Here is a 19,568-nt window from a genome sequence, read left to right as displayed (position 1 = left end):
TTGTGGGTTGAAAAACTGCCTATTGGAAATTATGCTCACCACCTGAGTGATGGGATCCATACCCCAAACCTCAGCATCATGCAATATACCCATATAACAGTCCTGCACATGTACCCCAGTATTTGAAATAAAAGTTGAAATTCAAAAAAAGAAATATGATGCAAGTCACCTATGTAATTTTAAATTTTGTAGTATCCACATTAAAAATGGGGATACAGATGAAATTAATTTTAATAATATATTTTATTTAACCAAATATATTCACATTATTATTTCAACATGTAATCAGTATAAATAATTAATTCATGAGATATTTTCTCTGCCTCTAAGTCTTGGAAATCTTAGTATGCTTGAAAACTTAAAGCAATTCTTAGTTCAGACTAGCCACATTTCAAGAGCTCGGTAGCCACATGTTGCTGATGGCTACCATATTGGACAGTGCAGCTCTAAAGCCCTTTTCATGACATACACTGACTAAAATGAAGACATTAACACCTATTTGATAGGTTTTCCGAAAAAGATTCTAGCATAGTGTCTGACATACTGTAGGCACCTGTTAAATCAAAACATTTATTAGTTTCCTATCTGTGTGCTCTTTGCTAATGTCAGAGTGCCTTCCACCCACCCCACCACCATACACGCACCTAGTCAAATCCTTCTTATCCTTCAGAGTCCGTCATATTCCTCCTCCTCTTCTATGAAGCCTTCCTTGATGACCATAACAGTCAACTCTCTCCTCCCAACTCATTTCTCACTTAATCTTTGTATGATACAGTTAGCACTGAACTGTACTGTGCCTCTATCTGCCCCCTCCCCCACTGAATAGTAGTCCTATCTCTCCAATTCTAAGCTCTTTGAAAGCTGGCACCCATATACATGCAACTTCCTCACCATGCCTACAGCTCTAATTATGGCGACTTCTAGGTCACTCAGAGTTGATACGCTGTTCATGGATTGATTAAACATTTGTCTTGCAACCCAAGGCCAAGCCCCTCACCTCCAGGGCTAAAAAGGCACTATGTCTCCTCTTTGCACATGCCTGTTTTTGGATTGAATGTCATGAAAGTACCAGTTTTATTACTTTTTAGTTAAGGCTTGAAACATGCAGGGTTTTATGTGAATGTACTAGTCAATCAAAAGGCAGGACCAAAGCAATGGATTCCTAGAACAAGAGGCACTAGGGATGTTTATCTGAAGAGCAAACCATGGTAGTCCCAGTGGGGACACTTAGAAATATCCCCAACCTCCTCCCGTCCACTGTGGCATGGAGCTTATGATTCTTCCCCTCTGCTCACTCTTGTTTCAGGGTTGGGAGAAGGAAGAGAACCAACCCCTAGCTCTGGCAGTTCCAGATGCCAATCCTCAAGGGATTTGACAGAAGATGTCACATAGAAACACTCAGTAAGCCAAGAAGATCCATATGCGGAGGGAGGAGTTCCTAGAAGGAAAGTCAGGCAGGAAGCCTGAGTGTGTCAATCAGTGTTAGATCTGGTCTCCATGTGACTTGGGCAAATCATATCCCTTCATGGGACCCCGGTCCCCTCATCTGCATGCTGTAGGGGTTTTCATAGAAGTTTCTTCCACCTCAAAAATACACTAACTGTTAATGAACTAAGACTCACAAAATAATTTTAGAATGCAAAAAATTGGGGGAAAGGCAGTGTAATCTACAAAACTTTTCATGATGCCAAGCAATTGGATGGATTCTGGGTAAAGGCCTGCAACTATGGGTCATAAAGTTTGGAATTTCACATCTTGTTAAAGAACTCAGCTTTTTCACTGTTTGCAAAAGCCCTTAGATTTATGTACTTTGAAACCTACTGTGCTTTGGGAAAGAGGAGAATGATTTCTTTTAAAAAGAAGTAAATATCACCAGGACTGATTGTGTGAAGAATTCCACCTTGAGTTTGAATTCAAAGGCATTAGAAATCTTCTTTATTTTCAACAAAGAAAAAAAAATTTCTGCTTTGTTAAAGAAAAACAGTCGCATAGAAAAACATCCTTCTGTTTAATGAAAACCCATTTGTGCTCCTTTGAGCACTCCCCACAATACACACAGATGGGTTTACTTTCAGTTAATCAGAGGAAAAGAATCAATGAATGAAGGTGTTACTTTATATACACAGAACTGTTCCTTTGGGTGAGGTGTGAAGAAGAGCAGAAAACTCCTGCAAGGAGAACTGAATAGCATGTTTGGTGGGTGCAAGACCTTCAGCCTCTTCAGATTTGGTTTTGTGTCTGGTAGATCTTGTGTCTCATAAGTCTTGCTTGTCTCATAGATCACTGTGCTCCCAAGAGTTTACCTTGCTCCCCACCTCTCGTGGGTTGCCCAGAAAGTCTGGCTAAGTCAGCAGCCCACAGCATGAACTTGAAGGGGAAAGGAAGAGGTTCAGCATGCAGATAATTTAGGTCTTTCTAGTGCTGTGAAGACAATTAAATGAAGTCATGTGTCACACTGCTCTATGTAACCCACTGTCTACAAATGCAGCAGCTCACTCTTCTCACTAGATAAAGCATGACTACTAAGCCACAAAACTGTTGTGACAAATGTGCCAAAAACAACACATCTACAGGCACATCTGTCTGCTTCAAAGTATTCCCCTTGTGAAGTCCCACACTTCTTTTATGAGACTGCTGCCACTGCTGATAACAGCATTTATTAAACTCCTATTTGGGGACTAATAATATGAGCCACACAAGAAAAGCACTTAAAACAGCACCTCCAGGGCTTAAGGGGTCCAGCTCTGTCAGAGGCATGTTTGCCTTTGATTCAATTTACCATACTTTTATTTAGTTTGTGCTCACATATTAATGTTGTTTTATTTGAATGCCTTCCTCCTTGCTTTGACCCAGTCATTTACATGCAATGGGAGGATCCATGTGGTTGCTTTAGACTTCATTAGCCAAGGAAGGAGACCAGACCTTCAACATTAATGACTCAGTGTCATATACAACCCCCCAACTATTGGCAGAGTTTACTTAGGACCACCGACCACAGTTCTTTTTCTACCACTCACTGCTTCTCTTGCAACAAGATATGCAAAGGCTGAACTTTTATTTTTATATATATATATATGTACACACACACACACACACACACATACATATATACATATATATATACACATATATATACACACACACACACACACACATACATATATATGCTACAGGTATAATAAAATGTTCACTCCTATTGATTTGGGATAAGAATTTGTTTCCTTTCTTAAATTAACTTTTTGTTGATCACTCCTATGACCTTAACTGCTACGGGTTTTCTGGCCTTCTTCTATTAAAAAATGTCTTTGATATTTATTTCCCTTTTGAGTAGTGCAGGGAAAACCTTATCATGGCCTTTCGTGAACCAGGAGCCTCAAAGGAAAGCAAATGTTTACAGCATGATCCTCAGAACTTTGCTCAGACAACATTCCCTGGACTTTCCCTTGACAGAAATGGGTGCCCCCAGGGTTTCTCCAAGGAGTAGAGAGGAGTTAGGGCTTGCACTTGGGGGCACAGTTGGCTTGTCTACACTCTAGATACCACCTGGGATTTCTGAGAGACTTCTGATCTCTGAAGCCACATGCCTAGGACAATGATTCTCAAACTCAACTATGTGTACATCAGAATTTCTGGGTGGGCTTCCCAAAATGCAGATTGGCAAGCCCCAGCCTTTGAGTTTCAGATTCAGTGAGTGGACCTGAGAGTGTGCATTTCTAACAGGTTCCTAAATGATGCTGATGCTGATGGTTCTGGGCTCACACTTTAGGAACCACTTTTTTAGTTTACTCATAGAATCAGAAGTCCTGGGCTTGTGCCCTAGCACGGGTATGGAAAGAATACCATTTCTAGAGTGAGAGAGACCTGAACACCCCTGCTTAACTTGAGGCGTGACCCAGAGTCACGTCATCTCTGAGTCTCAGTTTCTTCATTCTGGAAAAGGGAATAATAATAATAATTCACAGGATTGTTGGGAGTTAATGTGTAAGTGTCAGGCACAGAGCCCCCCCCCCCCCCCCAGCTCCTGGCTATGTAGTTGGTGTAAGAAAGTGTCCTCTTCGAGCAGCCAAATGTTTACCCTTCATGGGGGTTGGTGAGTTCTTTCAGGCCTGGTTGAATGTGCCATCCTAGGTAACTAGCAGACACAAAGAGGGTCTTATAAAATAACAGGCCTTCAGCCCAGAAATAGTTCTGTTAGGTAGATTGATTCTCAGGAGCTATTGGCAAGGTGTGATTTGGGGGCAAGCCCCTGCCTGTCTCTCTCTAGGCCTCGATATCCCCACCCTTAAAGTGAAGGGCTTGACCTAAATGATTTACTGTCTCGAAAGTTTCCTTCTGTTCTGACAAGTGTAGGATTCTGTGACTTAGAACTTGGGCACTTATTTCAGAATGGTCTATTAAAAGGAGAATAAAAAATAAGATTCTTGTTTTTAACCATTTAGTTATTTTTAACGTCCTTAAACTTTCCAGCCTTCTTTTAAACTGGGATACTGCACAAAAAGTCAGAGACAACAGCTAAATATAACTAAATCTCCTTCACAGCTACATCTCCTTAAAATGCTCCATTACAGGTATAAAATGTTATATCTGTTATTTCATAGTGACATCTAGTGGCTTTTCCTTATCGAAGAATAAAATACATTTTCCTATTTGCTTGTCATAAGCTCTGCTGCAGAAATTCATTCAACAATCTTTTATTAATTGCTTACTTTATGTCAAACATTGTGCTAGGCCCTGAGGATATTATGTTGATAAACGATACGTGGTCCTTACCCTCCCAGAGCTCATAGTCCAGTGGAAGAGGCAGAAAAATCACCTGACAATCCCAGCACATTGTGATACATGTTACAATGGGAGAACACCAGGGCGACTGGAGCAGAGAAGGGGGTGCTTAATTCTGTCCAGAGAGGTCAAGGAAGGTTTTGCAGAGAAGACAGTTTTTGAGTTGAGTTTTGAAAGACTTTGCCAGGTATCCTACAAAGGATAAATAGAAGTCATTCAAAAGAGTAGGCAGTCCATACACAGAGGCAAAGCACCTGTGGAGTCACTGCCTGGGACTTCGATTTGGAAAATTCCTCATATAGGGTATAGAGCAAGGTTTCTCAACCTTGGCATTATTGGCATCTGAGGCAGGTTATTTCTTTGTTGTAGGAGGACTGTGCATGATAGGATAGCTAGCAGCATGCCTGGACTTGACTTACTAGATGCCAGTACCAACTCCCTCCCCAAGTTGTTACAACCAAAATATCCCCAGATATTGCCAAGTGGCCCAGAGTTGGGGGTTTGAGGAGTGGAGATGGAAGATCACTCACAATTGAGAAAGACTTGTATAGAGGGCGCTCACTTGAGATAAGGCTGGACAGAAAGAAAGGTGGTTGCTGGGTTCCACAAGGCTGTCTCTAGCATGTGGAAGAGCTTGGGCTTCATGTCATAGTTGATAGGGAGCCATTGGGAGGGCTTAATTAGGGAATGACAGGTTAGGTATGTGCCATCTAAGGGTGTGGAAGTGGCTTGGGACTGGAGACATGAAGGGTAGGACGGGATGCTACTGCAATGTTTCAGGAGAGAAGTGATGAAGTCCTAACCCCAGGCAGTGGTGCAAAGGATGGATTTCAGAGCTGTTTAGAAACTAGAAAGGACTTAAGGGAATGTTTAGCTCTTAGTAGTGAGGGGAGATTAGAGGAGTCAAGGATGGCCCCTTGGTTTCTTGCCTGGACAACTCTTTCATTTGTTGCTATTATTTCCACAATTGCTTATCAGTGATAGGAAAAAGTTGGCCTAAACTTGTAGACACAAAGCAGGTTCACTGCATTGTTTATAAACTTATATGGGTTTGGTGAAACAGAACACACTCATAAACAACAAGTTACATAAAGTGGGTTTATTACTTACAGATAGGCAGCAAGGGACAAAAGAAGCCTAGGATCCATTGTGAACTGGTTTCCCAAGACTCAAGAAAGTTGCCTGGGTGAATGAGTCTCGACTAAGCATGCCTCACTTGCAGCATCACTGAGGGACCCCAAAAGGCAGCCTTTCCTGAGTTATATACCTCAGGGACCATGTGACTCCTTTAGCAAAGCTTTGAAGGACATCCTGCTTCCAAGAGAGAGAGGAATAAAGGCTAGGCTGTCCCAGACAGTTCCTCCTTATCTCAAGATGTTAGATTCTCCAGGAAGGACTGGAACAAGGCTCTTGCTGTTTCAGGCAGTTCCTCCCTATCTCAGGATACTGCACTCCAAGCACATTCTACAGTTATTCTTAAGAATGACAAGCAAAAACGAGGGGAGTACTGTGTTGGTACAAGGCCACCCAGAGAACTGTCCTTCAATAGAAAGTGGCAAACCTTTAACTGCGTAGTGCCTGTAAAGGCACCATGGGCATACAGAAGCACCAATCAGCCATTCAATTAACCCATGTAACCCAACTGGGAGTCATGGCTCCAATTAAAAAATGTGACACCTTGTCATTTTAATTAGGTGATACATTTGGTCACAAGAAAGTCCTGTCCAATTACTACTAAGTGAAACAGGCAGAGTATGATTTTCCTGGGGCTGAACTGGCCTCATTCAGTTAAAATTAAGTCAGTCCATTCAGCAGCACCCTTCAGTTTCATGTCAACCTGAAGAAAGATTTCCAGCAACTATCAGAGACTTGCTGTCACCTGCATCTTACTCTGTTTTGATCAATGCCTGAATCCAGGCATTGCCAACAGGAACAGGAAAGTATGGTGAAGACATCGGGGGATATAATCAGAATGTAGATGTCTTTTGACAGGCTTAGATTTCCTCCATCAAGAAGAGATTAAACAGGGCCACAAATACACTGCATCAGTTCCTGACAATATAGATTGAGTTTCAGCGTGGCATATATGTGAAAGAATGAAACAATTGAGCTTACTGTGTATCAGTGGTGTGGTGTGGCCGCCAAAATGGTCCATGTGATCTGAGACCACATTAAGAGAAATGGTGTCAAGAATGAGGGAAGTGATAGACTGTCCCTTCTTGTTGCTTGTCAGATCATGCTTAGAGGGCCATGTTCCAATAAAGTGGAATGCATTTGCAGGCAGACAACAGAATAGTGGGGCCTTTAAGCTATATAGAGAATAGTTGAAAACCATTTTCAGCGTAAAGAAGAGAATCCTTGGGGTAAATGCTGTCTTCGAATATCTGAAGCCACACAAGTGGAATTTTAAAAAGATCCCTAAATAGACCATGATGGTCTGGAAACTACCACTTTGTGCTGACCACTCCGTATCTTATCTTCAGTTCAGGTTGCTCTCTGAGTGCCAGATCTGTTCATTCAACTCTACTCAGATGTCCTTCAGGCACCTCAGACCTTTTCCAGAGCCTTAGGAGGCATCCTTAACTCCTCCTCTTTCTCCCCTGAATCCCTTTTGTCACTTTCACCTGCTAAATATTTCTCTAGTCTGCTCCTCCTTCTCTTTTGCCTTGTCTTCTGCAGTAACCTCTTAACTAACTTCACTAATTTCATCTTCACACACTATACATAATGACCTTTCTAAAACACAGACCTCATCGTGTCATTCCCCTGCTTAAAGCCCTTCAAAGCCTCTCTGTTTCCTGTGGAATTAACTTTGAATGCTTTAATGTGGCATCTGTGGCCTTTCACAACCAGGTCCTGGGCTCCCTCTCCATCTTCAATTCCTGCCACTACTCCTTCACTCCCCAGGAAGTTTTTCGATGCACATTTCTCTTGCACAGTAGGCTGATTTATGCCTCTGTGCCTCTGCCCATGCTGACCCTTTTGTCTTGTCTTATACTCCTTTCCTCTCTCCTTGATTCATTTTTTTTTTTTTTTTTGAGATGGAGTCTCACTCTGTCACCCAGGCTGGAGTGCAGTGGTGATATCATGGCGCACTGCAGCTTCTACCTCCTAGGCTCAAGTGAGCCTCTCACCTCAGCCTCCCAAGTAGCTGAGACTACAGGTGTGCACCACCACGCCCACTAATTTTTCTATTTTTTTTCAGAGACAGGGTTTCACCATGTTTCTCAGGCTGGTCTCGAACTACTGGGTTCAAGTGATCTGCCTGCCTTGGCCTCCCAAAGTGCTGGAATTGCAGGTGTGAGCCACCGTGCCCAGTTGCCTCATCTAATTCTTATTTGTTTTTAAAAATAAAGCTGCAGAAACCCTTGTCTTATCTTTAGGCTAGGTTAGAAATCAGTGTGAGGTGTTTTTTATCACACCCTTTACTTGCTCCAAGCATTCGTAGCACACACAATTGCAACACTTTCCCCGAGTTTCCATGTCTTATCCTTGTCTGTATCCCCAGTGCCTGCCGCAGTGCCAGGCACACATTAGGTGCCGAGACTAAACAAGTCTTGACGTGACCTGACCACTGAGGGAAAACTGGCCACGTCTCTGTTTGCCCCGCACCCCAGCCACATTCCCCAGCGTGTTTCTCATATTGCCCTAAAAGCTCTTCCTTGGATATAATGAGCATCCTGGATTCTTTTTCTGACATAACCTCCAAGGTATTACCTTTACCTGCCTTCCTACTTCCAACACACCATGCAATTCAGGAGACCCCTGGACACTGGACACCTACCCTTCAGCAGATCTTTCTTTCTTTTTACATGTGGAATATTTCTAAGCAGCATCAAGTGCTTTCAGTGGAGGCATTCTAGGTCTCCAATGCTATTTGCCCTGGAAGAAGGGGGCTGTTAACACTCACTGAAACTCTGCAGGTATTGTCATCTGAGTCTAGGTGGCTGTTATCAACAAGGCAGCAGTGTGTGTATGTGTGTGCCCCTCTAACTCCTCTGCTGCAGTGATAATCCCTACAGTGTAGACACAGAGGCTGCCTACATTGGGCTGTCTGTATTTCCTAAGGGCACTAGGTGACCTTCAAGTTGAATGTATACTGGATCCACACACCCATAACATGAGAGGCCCTCTCTGAAAGTCTGTCTCTGTGTTGCCTTCTCTCTATCCATGTTGGGGTAGGGGTGGTGCTTATGAAACATTGATTGTGTCATTAATCCTGGTGGTTGGGATCTATTTGCTCTGAAAGACTAGGAACAGTGTTTAGGAAGGAGAGCTGCAGACTTGCACTGTGGTGCACTCTTAATATTTACCAGAAGATGTCACTGTAGGCTTGAACCAATACAACAAATTAGGGCAAGAGGACTTCCAGTTAAGCATGAAGGTGACTCCATTTTGGGGGGTTAAAACACCAAGCAGCCCCCATTACAATGCATGCCTGGAAAAGCTGGTTGAAAGGTTAATCCAAATGTGTCGCAGGCCTTAATAAATTTCTTTTTATTTTTCCAAATAATCAGACTAATTGCCACTAAACTGTTGCCTCAGGGCTATCATAAAGGCTCAATAAATATGCACTGAATGGATGAATACTAAAACTAGGAGTGGAAGGAGGGAACCCAGGGCTTTAGTAGTCATCTTTGTTGGTAAAGGCTACTGGAAAACAAAAGCTACTACTCTTTAGCAGTGGCTCCTTATGGAGATGAAATTTGGTGGCACCAACAAAGTCAGGTCCTAGGGAAAGTAGTGAGATAAGTGAAGGTGCTCTTGGCCCCTTTTCCATCCTCACTCCCAGATGCTTCTCCTGTGCCCTATGCTTGTTTCTTCCTAAAAAAATATATAAAGTGATTTATTTTAAGAAAAACCTTCCTGTGATTTTTTACAAGGCACTTGGAAGATTATCCAGAGTTTTTATGTCATGAGGCATGTCCCTAGCTCTCTCCTTCCTCTTCCCCAGCATAGTTCATCAAGTAAGCAGTTAAAGAAGTTACTGAGATTCTGCTTAATGCCAGGGACAAAGGCCAATGTACAAAGCTGGAATGGATGGGATGAGGGTTATATAGAAAAATACGACAGAGCCCCTGTCATTGAAAACATAGTTTAAGTGGAAATATAAACAATTAATTGTAATTCAGTATCACACATTTTTTGGGGGGGTGGTGGGGTGGAGGGGTAGGGTCTCGCTCTGTTGCCCAGGTTGAAATGCAGTGGCATGACCACAACTCAGTGCAACCTCTGTCTCCTGGGTTCAAGTGATTCTCGTGCCTCAGCCTCCTGAGTAGCTAGGATTACAGGAGCACACCACCATGCCTGGCTAATTTTTGTATTTTTAACAGACAGGGTTTCACCGTGTTGTCCAGGCTGGTCTCAAACACCTGACCTCAAGTAGTCCACCCACCTCAGCCTCTCAAAGTGCTGGGGTTACAGGCATGAGCCACTGTGCTCAGCCCCAGTATCACAAATATTTTAACAAAGGCTAAGTATGAAGTGCATGGCAACACAGAGGAAGAAATGATAACCGGCAACACAGAGTGGGGTACACTTTTTCACAGAAGAGATGGTACTCGAACTGGTACTTGAAGGATGAGTAGAATTTTCCAGCCAAAGAGGGAAGATCATGACAGGCAGAGCAAGCACCATGCACAGGATAGAGGCATAGGAGATAGATTTCAGGATGCCTGAGTTGCTGGAAGTCCCAGTTGGGAGAAACGTTTCCTCAATGAACATCAGCCAATATTCAGTCAAGCAGGTGGCTGAGCAGGTTCTCTGGCTCCTCATGCGTGTGTAGAGAACAACCACTCCATCAGATGGGAATGAATGTTTCAGAAAAGTTGCAAGCCATTCTCCGGGTTTCCTTCAAGAAGCTAAATGCTAATATTCAATGTTTATTGTTGCTTTCCTTCCACAATATGCCCTTCTGTGACCTCGTCCTTCATCTTCTGTACCTGAGTGGTAACTCATTTCTCATGAAAAGCACAACGACAGGGTTCTCTTCTTGCGTATGCCCGATTGTATCATAGATTTGATGTTTCTGGGGTGTGTGCTTACCATGTATGGTGTGAGTATGTTAGCATGTGGTTTAAATGTTTGCTAGTCTGCTATTTGAGCAAAGAACTTTGTTTGAAGCCCTAAAGAGAAGATAGCCATATAGCAAAGCTTCCACACTTGCTGACATCCATGTGCCCTTTCAGTAGATAAGGAAAAGGGACATTTTGAAGCTGCTGATAGCGTTAAGTTTCCTATCCTGGGAATATTATCATATGAGCAAAGTTGGAAACCAAGGTAGTAGCTTGCATATATGCCATTGGCAGCTACCATGTCTATTTCAGTCAGTGACTAAGCACAGCGCTTATTTCTGGAGGCCCTGGGCTACTCTGCCTATCTCTACATTCCACTTCCATAATGTATGAGCCATAATATGACAACAGCCAGAATCAAGAGTATCATATCATACACTCTTCTAATTAGTTTTTTCAAAAACATAAAGATATGCAGATTAGACTGAATATTAGAAAATATGCTATTGTATATGTAATAAGGTTAGAATTTTAATCCACTTGTCAACTCCATTTCACTCCAATAAAGCATGTGCTTCCATGGAGTCTCCATTTCATGATCACTAAATGGTTTACAGTGGGGAGCATGAAATAAAGTGGTTGCCTAGTTAGCCAATGGTGTCATTGGGAAGATTTTATCTTTGGCTAGAGAGGGAGAAAAAGAGGGGAAGGGGGAACACGAGTGAAGCAAGACAAGGTCGATGTCTGGAATCTAACCTTTTCATACCTGTTTTAGCTGAAGTATCAGCAAATTGGTTGAAAAACTTAGCTATCTCTAGACTAGTGAGACTCAGCAGAGGGGACTGCTGAGGGACAGTTTACAGGATAAATGCCATCAGATCCCTGTCATTTTTGCTTTGCCTTCCTTTTTGGCCAGTGAACACCACAAATGCCATGTACCTCCATGACTCCACTTATTTCACCCATATCTCTGACTGTTGGTTTTTGTGCTTCATCCATAGGAACTTCCACTACATCACCATCCTCCGAGACCCAGTGTCCCGGTACTTGAGTGAGTGGAGGCATGTCCAGCGAGGGGCAACATGGAAAGCATCCCTTCATGTCTGCGATGGAAGGCCTCCAACCTCCGAAGAGCTGCCTAGCTGCTACACTGGCGATGACTGGTCTGGCTGCCCCCTCAAAGAGTTTATGGACTGTCCCTATAATCTAGCCAACAACCGCCAGGTGCGCATGCTCTCTGACCTGACCCTGGTAGGCTGCTACAACCTCTCTGTCATGCCTGAAAAGCAAAGAAACAAGGTCCTTCTGGAAAGTGCCAAATCAAATCTGAAGCACATGGCGTTCTTTGGCCTCACTGAGTTTCAGCGGAAGACCCAATATCTGTTTGAGAAAACCTTCAACATGAACTTTATTTCGCCATTTACCCAGTATAATACCACTAGGGCCTCTAGTGTAGAGATCAATGAGGAAATTCAAAAGCGTATTGAGGGACTGAATTTTCTGGATATGGAGTTGTACAGCTATGCCAAAGACCTCTTTTTGCAGAGGTATCAGTTTATGAGGCAGAAAGAGCATCAGGAGGCCAGGCGAAAGCGTCAGGAACAACGAAAATTTCTGAAGGGAAGGCTCCTTCAGACCCATTTTCAGAGCCAGGGCCAGGGCCAGAGCCAGAATCCGAATCAGAATCAGAGTCAGAACCCAAATCCGAATGCCAATCAGAACCTGACTCAGAATCTGATGCAGAATCTGACTCAGAGTTCGAGGCAGAAGGAGAACCGGGAAAGCCTGAAGCAGAACTCAGGCAAGGAGCAGAACGGTAACGCCAGCAATGGCACCAACGACTACATAGGCAGTGTAGAGAAATGGCGTTAAATGGCTCAAAAAGGCCTGCACATACTTCTCCCAAAGCGCCACTGAAAAGATGGCATAGTTTAAAAGATGAAAGTGTCCAAACACATCCTGCTTCCTTCATTGGGGAAGTTAAAAAAAGAAAAGTTTAGATGTTGCCTTTACAGTTGCCTTTCAATTCAGTGTTATACTGTGCGTGGGTAAAACAAATCTCAATATGGAATTAAATTGTCTTTTTGGGGTTGGACTATTTATGAAATCCGAAAGCCAAGCCAGACTCACCAGAAATTGCTGTTTAGATATTTTAAGAAGTTCTTAAATTAGTCATGGAGACAAAATGAAAACATAAAATGTGACCATTTAACTTATGGCTAAGAAATGGACTTTAAATTATTCATGATACACTGTTAAAACCCAGTCTTGGATTCAAACATTTTTTCAAGGGGTGAGAATAAGTATAAACATAAAGCGACTAAAATGAAATATAAAACCTTTTATTTTCTTCTGATTTTAACAAGGAATCTATTTAAATAGAATAACAACTGATGGTGAATCTTACTAAGCTGTAGAAAATAAAAAATTCCTCTCCAAACATGAGTAGTTTTATGTCAAAATATTGGCTTTTCAAGAACAGGACTCATATCTTGATATTTAAGAGATGTTTAAAATTTAAAACTTTTTCTACCTTCTACTGTTTAAAGGTTTTAAACAGGGTGTATCTCACATTAAACAAAACATCTTTTTTTTTTTTTTTTTTTCAAAATGAAATACCAATGTAAAGATCTAATTTCCAGGCGCTTTCAGGGCACTGTAATTTCAACAATACTGGAATCATTTTGGCGCTGCTTCCCATTCATTTTAAGGCTTCTCTGAATTGTGCTCATTCCAAATTAACCCATGTATAGAATCTTTCTTCATCTAAATGGTGTGTTGCTGAGTTTGTTGTGGTATATAATCCTGGATTAAAGTCAGGACTTTCTTTCTATAGAATTATTTTATCAATATTCGTGTAGTGAGGTCCTAATCAAGAAACTTGAACAGGATAATGTGTCTAAAAATATTGCTGAAGTTATTCTTGATCAGATAGAATTTAACCTAAAATGTGAACTCTTACTTACTTTTTCTACATCTCTACTGTAATGTTTCCAGTTGGGCCAACTATTTCTAGCCCTTTAGTTCTTTTTCGTGTTGACAGATTTGTAGACAATTACAAAAGCCAAAAAAGGATAAAATAAGCATTAGGAAGGCTAGCCAGAGTTATTCAATAGCACCTTGATAATGTGGGCAAACCCTTCTACGAAATTTTTGTTTTGAAAAGAGCAAAAGTAAAAACTGTTCTGTAGTGAGGTTACATATCAGGAACATAATAGTTGAGCAGAGTGATTTGGTAGTGTAAGTCGATGCAAAAATACTTCTATGGTATCAATTACAAACTGACCAAGATAAAAAGAAGTATGTGACCCACCTTGCTGTCAAGCATCATGATTCCTGGCAGTTTTCATTTTACTATGGATTTTGCTATACTTATGCAATGACTTATACTAACCTCCTGGCTGTAAATCAAACAAGGTGACCGAAAGTGGCATTTATGTTTTCAGAAGGGACACGCTTAGAAGTGTGACCATGAAGTTATATCTTTTACAATCTGCTCATGTGTTTCTTCTGTAGTAATATAGCCACAAACTGGACAATAAGCTGGGTATTTGGGTTTAAAATGGATTTTCTTGACTCTGAGCTTGTATCGCTATTTCTAGCTTTTGTTTTGTCTGACAGTATTGCAATCCTGAAAATCCTGAGAGCTAAAAAACTGAAAGGAAGTTTTTAAAAACTACACTTTGAAGTCACAGTGTTTTAGAGTAAAACTATTTTGTGTACAATTGTGTTTTTAAAATAGTTAGTAGATCACTATGATATTTCAATTTTCTTTAGTTTTAATTGAAAATGTTTGCTTTTAAAACTGATAGGTACTGTTGGAAAGCAGGATGAAGCCTGAGCCAGTGGAAGAGCTTGTTACAGAAAAAACATTTTGTGTTATTGCTGTGGTGTGCATGATTTGCAAAGACTAAGTGCATTTTCTCCGTCTATACTGATTATTGTATATAGAGGATGTTATAAATATACACTTTTGCCATTATGTAAATCCCATGATTTCAACTGTAAACATCTGTCCATTGGTGTAGCTTTACAAACCATTCACTGATTTTGTGCAATTTAACAATAGATACGAAATAAAGTTTAAATTACAGTCTCTGAGTAATCTCGTAATTTCAAGATTTGCAGCCACTAGACATTGTGATCTCACAAACCAGAACAGAATTTTTTTCAACAAGGCATTTCCTTTTTTCCTCTTGGCAGCCAGGCATGAAAACTAGATGGCCCATTCTAATCCCTCACACTAAAATGGCCTTAATTTGGGATGATTCCTTCTGGGAGTCCATGTTTTTTGTACAAGCTTGTCCAACTCACAGCCCACCAGCCACATGCAGCCCAGGATGGCTTTGAATGCAGCCTAACACAAGTTCATAAACTTTGTTAAAACATTATATTTATTATAGACCTTTTTTTTTTTTAGCTCATCAGCTATCATTAGTGTTAGTGTATTTTATGTGTGGCTCAAGGAAGCCAAAAGATTGGATACTCCTGGTGTAAGACAAAGTTTGCTATGCAAATGAACAGGCATAACTTTTAAGTTAAAACTTATTAAATACTTGCATATCTAAGAGCATGCAGAAAGGAAAAATAGTGCTCTTCATTCTCCCTTCTATCCACAGGGTAGAGTTTAAAGGTAAGCATTAATGTATTGGTTTTTAAAGTCCTGAACACAAAATGTACACATCTCTTCAAACAAACTCTTGTAGTTAGCACTATGGGGGAGTGGGGTATGATTTGTCCTTGCACTTTTCCAAAGAAACTTCAATTGTCAGTCCCAAGGGATCAGAAGGAAGAAAGCTACAAATTTGGTTGGAGGTGTAGTTAAGTATCCTTAGCCTGTAAACTACTCATATGTACTGTATAAGTCCATTTTCATACTGCTATACAGAACTGCCCAAGATTGGGTAATTTATAAAGGAAAGAGGTTTAATTGACTCACAGTTCTGCATGGCTGAGGAGGCCTCAGGAAACTCACAATCATGGCAGAAGGTAAAGGAAAAGCAAGGCATCCTCTTCACAAGGTGGCAGGAAGGAGAAGTGCTGAGTGAAAGGGGAAGAGCCCCTTATAAAACCATCAGATCTAGTGAGAACTCACTATCACAAGAACAGCAAAGGGGAAACCACCCCCATGATTCAATCACCTCCACCTGGTCTCTCCCTTGACATGGGGATTATGGGGATTACAATTCAAGATGAGATTTGGGTTGGGACACAAAGCCTAACCATATCAGCTTACGTGGTTTTGCCTGTCAACTGCTTCTTGATCAATATTTGGGCTGCCAAAGGGCCTGATTGTATAAAGATCCTACACCCCCTTGGGAGGAGCTGTGAACAGGAACATAAAGTCCAAGACCTTGAAATATTTCCGAAATATCCTCCCTGAGGAGGGTAGGTACTCATGGAGAGCAGGACACTCTAACTGTAGTAGAGAAAAGATAGGAAACCTGCTAAGGAAATGAGCTGTTGAGGCAGCCCAACTTGGAGCTGGAATGAAGAAACAACGAATTGGTTCAGTTCCTCGGGACTTAATTAGGATTCTCAATAAGGATGATAACCAGGTACAACCAGGACTGCCTTTGGGTGGTGGGTCTAATAAAGCTGTCACAATGGGAAGGATGGTTTCCTTCCATGGGTGTAGTACGGGGGTAAAAAGGAGCATAAAACTCACATGCTGGGTCTGAGTCACAGAAGAGAACCACAGAATAGGCCAGGTTGTGATGTGCAACCCACAGCTTTCTTGCATTCATTGACCTGAAGACACTGCTTTTAACACTGAAAGTTGGGAAAGGGGAGACAGGGTATTCCTTTTGCACAAATGGCCATCAGAGGTGGACTGGAAGTTTTTATCTCTTGTCTTCTCTAGAGATTGAACTAAGCAAAGAAACAAAAGCCGAGTACTTTGTAGAAAGTTCTAGCAAAAAAACAGTATGCTGACTCCAAACGTAATCCTCTGTCACTGTGGAGTAAGGCAACTCGAATCTCTCACTTGGCAAGAATGAGGCCGCCTGAGAGTTTTAACTGTCCAAGGAATTTGATAAACACCTCACAATTTCCAAAGTACATCCGTCAGATCTTCACAAATGGGCAGAGCCCTCAGAACTTCAGAAGAAACCTATCCTGAAAACAAAGCAAATGAGCTGTTTCTCAGTGCAAATGGCACTGTTCTGAGCAGCTAGAGCAGGGTCCAAAAACTATTGTCCTGGGGCCAAATGCAGCCCTCTGCCTGCTTTTGTAACTACAATATTATTGGAACACAGCACGCCCATTTCTTTGCATATTTTTTCTGGCTGCTTTCATGCAACAGCAGCGGGAGTGGTTGCAACAGAGATCTTACGGCCCAAAAAGCCTAAAATACTTATTTTCTTGCCCCCCAAAGAAAAAGTTAGTCAGCCCTGGAACTACAGAGCCAATCAAAATTTCCTGAGTATTGAAAACTTGGCAGAGTTTATAATGATCCCAGAGTCTGAGAGAATAGAAGGATGTGATTCAAACAACATACTTTCCAATACCATACCACCACAAACAACATTTACAGAGTACCTACTAGGTGAGAATCACTGCTTTCAGGCCTGAGAGCAGGGGAGAACCTGGTCTTTTCTCTCAGGATTGCAGAAATCCAAGCCACATGCTGTGTCAGTAATTATAGGTGAAAGCTTAAGTAGTTCTTCAGTAGTCTTAGATAGCTGATGCCTGCCAGTTTCTTGGAATGTGTGCGTGTGTATATGTTTTATCACATGCTTTTAAAGATTAAAACAATATATAAGTATGTAAAGTAAAAAGTGAAATTACCTATACAACTCCCACTCCCCCAAAATAACTACTGTGATTATGATTTCCTCCAGACCTCCTTGTCCTAGCCAAATTCAAATCTGCTATCTCTCCCCCTCCCGCTTCCCTCCTGCTCTTCCTCCAACCACACACACAAACACATATCTTTATTTAAAAGGATAAAACCATATTGTTCTCATTGTTACCTGATTTCTTTTTTTTTTTTTTTTTTTTAATGAAAAACTTCAACAGTGTATCATGGGTTCCCTTCCAAAACAGGAATATAGTGGATGGTTTTTCCTAACCAAATTGATTACTGCTGATGTTATAGGTTGAGAGTATAGACTCTATATGCATGCTGCCTGGGTTTGAATCCCAACTCCACTCCTTACCAGCTCTGTGATCTTGGGAAAATCTCTAATCTCTCCATGCTTCAGTTTTCTCACCTATAAATGGAGAAAATAAAAGCCATAACTTCAGAGGGTTGTCGTGAGGATTAAATGAGTTAGTAAATGTAAAGTACTTAACACAGTGCCTGATATAGAATAAACTTTACTTTAATTAATTAATTAATTTATTTATTTACTTATTTTTTAGAGACAGACCCTCACTCTGTCACCAAGGCTGGAGTGCAGTGGTGTGATCATAGTTCATAGCAGCTTCAACCTTTTGAGATCAACTGATACTCCAGCCTCAGCCTCTCGAGTAGCTGGGACTACAGGTGCATGCCACCACTGCCAGCTAATTTTTTACAATTTTAGTAGAGATAAGTCTCACTATGTTGCCCAGGCTGGTCTGGAACTCCTGAGTTCAAACAATCCTCCCACCTTAACCTCCCAAAGTGCTGAGATTACAGGCATGATAAAAAAAACTTTATTATGTGTTTGATAGTATTATAATTATCATTATTACTGTTATTAGCATGAGGACTAGATGTCTGCTGAATTCCTATATCTTCAGTAGCTAAAGACTGACTCTGAGATCAAGAATTAAAAATATTGGCAAGAAAGAGTATATGTCCTGGTGTGACTAATTTAAGGAAACCTTTCTAAAAAATAAAACAAATGTGTTTCAAATGTAACATAATCAAATGTATAAAGACCTATCTTAAAGTTTACTTCTGAGCTTCTAATGCAGCCGGTGACAGAAACATTCTGAAAGATCTAACCCACAAAATACCAAGTGAGTCACAGATTCTCTCTCCAGCAATGAAAGGGCATTATCTGGTGTCTCTGGCTGATTGGAGACCTACTTTATCACACTTAGCCAAGGATGACTCACTTCCAGCCCTGCTCTTTTCCCCACTCATCTCTCCACCCAACATTGCTGGAGTATGGGCTTGTCTGCCTGATGAGATCTGCGAGGACTCCACAGGTCTAGCTGCTTCCCTTATGGGTCTGGCTTGGTGCCTGGAATGCCTACACTCCAGGGTTCTCTTCTGTGGGTGAAAGAAGCATGTCCAGAAGACCCTATTAAGATGCATTTATGCCACCTAGGAGGGAGGAGAGAGAGTAACCCATTAAAAGTTAGCACATATTCTTTTTCAAACTAGCAGTCACAGAGGGCCCTCAGGGAATGGGACACACAGGCCTTGTAAATTCAGCTAGCTCACTTTACTTAAAAAAAAAAAAGAAGAAGAAGAAGAAGAAAAAACAACTTCTGCATTTATCCAACTTGAATTTTTAAATTTTAGTCCTATTGCCTTAAGGACAGAATAAGGTTCAATAATCTTCATCAAATCTCATTAAGTTGTACAAATTCTATTTTCATTATGCCTGGTTCAATCTTGTGACTTCACTAATATCAGTAAGATTTAATGATGCCTAACTGGGCCTAAGAAAAGTTTAACAGTTTTTGTGACTTAAAAATGCTCTACTGGATTTCATGTGACTTATAAGGACCTGAGAAGAACTGTCAAGTCTTAAAAGAGAGTGCTACACCATAGCTTGATAGGACCTAACCAGCCAACTGGAGCCAATCTTAATCAGCCTTTTCATGGATTCATCC

The 19,568-nt window shown here is 41.3% G+C and overlaps 1 protein-coding gene across 2 annotated transcripts in view; it reads left to right on the top strand.

Annotated features, from left to right (window-relative positions):
* HS6ST2 (heparan sulfate 6-O-sulfotransferase 2) overlaps nucleotides 1-14,887 on the top strand; it is a 345,758-nt gene extending 330,871 nt beyond the window's left edge. For both annotated transcript variants that reach the window (XM_025372219.1, XM_025372218.1), the window contains one exon: nucleotides 11,795-14,887. In XM_025372219.1, coding sequence (XP_025228004.1) covers nucleotides 11,795-12,665 — 871 coding nt within the window. In that variant the 3' untranslated portion in view covers nucleotides 12,666-14,887. The remainder of the gene's footprint in view (nucleotides 1-11,794) is intronic.
* The last annotated feature ends 4,681 nt before the right edge of the window (nucleotides 14,888-19,568 follow it).

The sequence above is a fragment of the Theropithecus gelada genome, chromosome X (assembly GCF_003255815.1).
Source record: "Theropithecus gelada isolate Dixy chromosome X, Tgel_1.0, whole genome shotgun sequence".
Classification (NCBI taxonomy): Eukaryota; Metazoa; Chordata; class Mammalia; order Primates; family Cercopithecidae; genus Theropithecus; species Theropithecus gelada.
Note: the sequence above shows the minus strand (reverse complement) of the source record. Positions and strands in the feature narration are given on the sequence as shown.